This window comes from Salvia hispanica, chromosome 6 (assembly GCF_029641045.1).
Source record: "Salvia hispanica isolate PSC_SH4W2 chromosome 6, Shi_PSC_v1, whole genome shotgun sequence".
NCBI lineage: Eukaryota > Viridiplantae > Streptophyta > Magnoliopsida > Lamiales > Lamiaceae > Salvia > Salvia hispanica.
The window spans coordinates 26,934,300-26,939,153 of NC_142697.1; the positions used below are offsets into that span (position 1 = coordinate 26,934,300).

The window sequence follows — 4,854 nt, forward strand, 5'->3', positions numbered from 1 at the left end:
GCACAAAAGGGGATAAAAAAAAAATTGCAAGAAGCATGAACTTACTACACTACATTTGGAAGTGCTGCTAAATGTTAAATTTTAATTTTAAAAGAAAATAAATATGATAGCAGTACAAAACTTAATTTCTAAAATTCCAAACCCCATTAATTTACATGATAAAATAATTAATACCTCAATTAAATGAAATAAATCAGTTAAATGAATTACATGTTTTTCTTTCAAACCAAGATGAACATTGCATTATTTTCGGCAAATATCCCGCCAAATTATTGATCAATTATTGCTTAATTAATGCCACGATATTGATTTACGTTAGCACCAATTATATGTAACTATATCTATATATGGTGTCAAATATTTTGTACTACAGATATGTATTTCATAGACAGCCTGGCTATCTATCTATTTTTATGGTAAATAAGACAATCATTGCATTTCATAAATTGCAAAATTCGGCACACACACTACATATATGTGTGTATATTTTTAATCATTTTGGAATGATAAAATCTCTATAAAGTATTACTTTCTGCAACGAGATTCTTTAGTACAAAAACAATGTAAAAACGAATAAAACAAAAAACTGAGCTCTGAAATAATTATTTATTTACCCGTTGGTTTGCATTATTGCATGTTGGTAGTATACCACAAGAAATGACAACATTGCAATATAATCCGATCATGAAAAGTCGAAACGTGTTTTAGACACAATATTGCCAACATACCTAATTAATTTGGTTTGGATTTTCAATTTTTAGTATACCTATATAAGGTGCATGTATATAACACATGGTCACACTTCTTCTCATATTTTACTCATATAGAATATTTCCCATTAAATATAGTGAAATAAATTCTTACATTAAATAATTTTAAGCAAACGCCTAAAAATAAATGATACTCCTACTATTAAAATAAATTATTTTTACTCGAAATTTAAAAGGGACATTTCGGCAGCGATTCATAAAGTGTAACAGTGTTTCTAAGTTATATATATAGGCATTTTAGCTGTATTCATATTCTTTATTCATGCTACATAAGATAGGCAGATCCAAGAATGTGATTTCTAGACTTCACGAAATAGTAATGACAGCCAGGATTGAGGATACTATATAGACCAGTCACATTTATCACATTTATCAACAATTATTCATTTTTTTTTCTGCAAATGAATTTATAAAAAAAACGAGTGATATCCTACACAATTGCCAAAGAATCATCATATCAAATTACGTAAAAAAAACCAATGCTTATTTTACTCAATTTCATCTAATCATCTCAGCTTAGAAGATTGACATTACGTTTGAATTTTATAAATATAGTAATTTTATCCGAAAGCGTTACTCACTTTGGATGTTTAACTTTTGTTAATTAATAGATCTATCCTTATCCAAAACTAATGATAAAAAAAGAAATATTAAAAGGTGGCCATGTTTAAAATTTCCTTACTATCCTAATTCATACGGTTTAATAATGGTGGTAAATTTACTTACTTCATAATCTAAAAATTCTTCCTCTACAATATGCTTCATCCATCTCAATTCATATGAATTGATACAAATTATTTGAGTTATTTTACTTTTATAATAAAATAATATGTTTAATCCTATTCATTTGATTATGTTTCATATAATTTACTCTCTTATTTTATTTAATTTATAGTATTTAATTATCAATCACTACTTTCTTAAATTCAGTAGTACTAGAAAAAGCACTCAATTAACGTATGATGCAAATATTAGTACTAGTATTGAGGCAAAATCTGTCCAAAGGTGCATACATCCCAATTCTCAAATGCCAATATAATTACCAAAACCCAAGATGAGTACAACCATAAAAACAGACCAAAAATTTACATACCCCAAATACAAAAGATAGAGAAGATAGATACATATATTTTCTTGATCACTTCATCAATACATGATAAAAACGACCTAATTAACACCATCAATCTATTAAATTTGAGGGCTGAGCTGCTGCAAAAGGGTCAGACGAAATCCTAAGTCAGAACAAGAAAAACAGAGGTGCCCAAAAAAAAAGTAAAACAATTCCAAACACCCCTAATTAGCGAAAAAAAAATTTGTCACTCCAAACAGCCCTTCACTCTAATTTTCTTTTTTAATTTTTTCATAATTTTTTAAAATTAAAAAAAGAGAGACTATAACTTTTTAAACACAATGGGCGCGCCGTGCTGCGGGTGGAGCAGCATGAGCACGGAGGGCGCGTGCTGGTAGCTCGGCGCGAGCTCGAACGAGAACCTCCGCAGGATGACCGCGATCGCCAGCTTGGCTTGGAATATGGCCAGATTCTGGCCCACGCACCGCCGCGCCCCGAGCCCGAACGGCATGTACGCCATCGGGTGCTTCGCGGCGTGCGCCACGCCCTTGGCGAACCGGCCCGGATTGAACTCGTGCGGGTCGTGGCACCACAGCGCCGGGTCGTGGTGCACGGCCAGGATCGGGATCAGCAGCTCCGTCCCCCGCGGCACATGGACCCCACCCAGCTGCACCTCCGTCTTCGCCCGCCGGATTATCGCCACCGCCGGCGGGTACAGCCTCAGCGATTCGTTCAGGATCATCCCCAGCTGCACCGCCAACACACCAGATTATTACCCAATTTTTTTACCATTTTACTCCAATTTTATTAATTAAGTAAAAATTAATTAAATAAATACCGTTTTGAGCTTAGGGAGGAGGAGGAGGTCGTCACGTGCCCCGCACACGCGGAGGACCTCGTCACGTGCCTGCTCCTGCCACTCTGGATGCATGGCCAATAGCACGGTCGTCCACGTCAGCAGATTCGCGGTGGTGTGCTTTCCGGCGAAGAAGATCGTTTTGCACTCCTCCACGACGTCGTTTGGGGTGATCGCCGCCGCCTTAATCATCACCTCCAGCAAATCGTTCGGGCATTCCTCCGACGCACCTTCCTCCCCTCGCCGCCGCCGCCTCCCGTCGATGAGCTTCAGCAGCGATTTCCGGATTTCCTTCTCCAGCCTCCAACAAATTCTGTTCTTTTTAGTCGGCAAAAATCTGCAAAATCACACCAATTAATCGAAACAATCCCTAATTTTTCAAAAATTGATTGAATTGAGTTGAATTTACCTGTATCCAGGGATGAAGACCTTCTGATAAGCCTCAGTGGCATGGACCATCTGCTGAGATTGCAGCTCAAAAATGGCTTTCCCTTCCTCATAGCTTCTCCCAAAAGTAGCTCTTGTGATCACATCCTCAACCAGATTCTGGAACCAATCAGAAACATCCACCTCCACTTCCCCACCACTGCACATTCCCTCACTCCATTTCATCACTGCTGCTTCCATGCTCTTTGCCATCATTGGCATCATCAACTACCAAATTTTCACATTCCAAATTAATCACAGCCTTTGAGAATTTCCAAAATTAGTCAATTAGTCCTACCTTGAGATTCTCAGTGTGGAAAGCTGGCTGGATGATCTTCCTGTGGTGGGACCATTTCTCCCCCTTGAGGCTCAGCAAACCATCACCTTCAATTTTCCTCACCAGTGGTGGTGACTCATTCTTCTCAAACATCTCTGATTTCAAGATGAAGATCTCTCTGATTAGGGCTGGGTCAGAGACTGTGAGCCTTGCTGTTGGCCCAAACCACACCAGGAACATGGAGCCTGCAATCCCCCACCAATTCAATTAAAGTTTTGATTTTTAAGCAGTGGAGATTCAATTGCATGATGCATACCAAAAGAGGAAGAAAAAGGTGAGGGATTTAAATCACATTATAACAAGGCAAATGGATAGTGTAGACCCTACACAACACAAAGACACACAATGATCCTTCACAGCTCACACCAACTTTCTTGGCTCAGCATATAAAGCTCACAACATCAACATGTGATTGACAATCAAGCAGGAGCGCCCCAAAAAAGTGAAGATTTTGAGGCTAAAAAGTAGTATTACCATATATCTTCTTCCAATGGTGGTAGAAAGAGAGGACTCTAGGGAGAATGTTGTGGGAGAGAGGAGGCATGGATTGAGCAGACGCCAGCATATTCAAGCTGGCTAACTCCTTCAAATTCCCCAAGAAGAGCTGGTATTTGGGGCCTTTGATCCCCTGTTTCATGAAGAAATCCTCAACTCTCCTTGGTGCCCACCACAGATGAACCACTAGTTTGAGCAGAAGAACAAACAGAATATATGAGAAGAGAAGAAGCCATAGCAAGTGGAAGTGGAAATCTTCCATTTTCTCTGTGGGGGGTGGGGTGGGAGTTTGTTGAGAAGAATATTGTATTGGGTGGCTGGATGGATTGTGTTTGTTTTTATACAGAGAGGAGAAAGTAGAGGTTTCTTGTCTGTTGTGTAGGACAACAGGATGAAGATGGGCTTAAACAGGCAGAGGGGAGAAGCAACCTAAAAGAATTTAAGGTCAACTAGTTGAGATAGCAAATGAAATTAATGAAAGTGAGGTGTCCTCATACTATATTTTTCAGGACAAGATTACCCCTCGGGAGCTTCTTTTACTAATAAATTTTTTTACTAATAAATTATGAATCAATTTATTTTCCAATCACTAAATAATTAACACAATTATTCCATTAATTATGAGTCAATTCCAATAATCACCAAATGTTATGCATAGAATATTTAATTAAAGAATATATGGAAATATAGAAAATTCAAGCATGTACATATGGAAAATATAGAAAATTCAACTATTCAAGCATGAAAATATGGAAGATATAGAAAATTCAAAAGTATGGTAATATATGGAAAATTCAAAATATGGAAATGTATAGAAAGTTCTCATTAATAAATTTTCATGCATGGAAAAATATAGAAATATATGAAAAATTCCCATCAATCAATTTTCATGCATAGAAAT

General features: G+C 37.2%; 1 protein-coding gene across 1 annotated transcript; it reads right to left on the minus strand.

Moving 5' to 3' along the window:
• Positions 1–1,790: 1,790 nt before the first annotated feature.
• Positions 1,791–4,348, minus strand: LOC125204451 (cytochrome P450 734A1-like). The gene is made up of 5 exons (XM_048103114.2): positions 3,933–4,348; positions 3,420–3,643; positions 3,105–3,349; positions 2,678–3,032; positions 1,791–2,587 (listed from the first exon to the last, which is right to left on the minus strand). Exons 1-5 carry the CDS (start codon positions 4,213–4,215, stop codon positions 2,162–2,164), a joined length of 1,533 nt encoding a protein of 510 aa, XP_047959071.1. The 5' UTR covers positions 4,216–4,348; the 3' UTR covers positions 1,791–2,161.
• Between the last annotated feature and the right edge of the window lie 506 nt (positions 4,349–4,854).

What these genes read in the sequence shown, in the direction of transcription:
- LOC125204451 (XM_048103114.2), bottom strand. Translation starts at nt 4,215, where the DNA reads ATGGAAGATTTCCACTTCCACTTGCTATGGCTTCTTCTCTTCTCATAT. An exon ending in GTCTTCATCCCTGGATACAG is followed by an intron (nt 3,033 to 3,104) that starts GTAAATTCAACT and finishes GTGATTTTGCAG; the next exon opens with ATTTTTGCCGACTAAAAAGA. An exon ending in TCCTCCCTAAGCTCAAAACG is followed by an intron (nt 2,588 to 2,677) that starts GTATTTATTTAA and finishes TTGGCGGTGCAG; the next exon opens with CTGGGGATGATCCTGAACGA.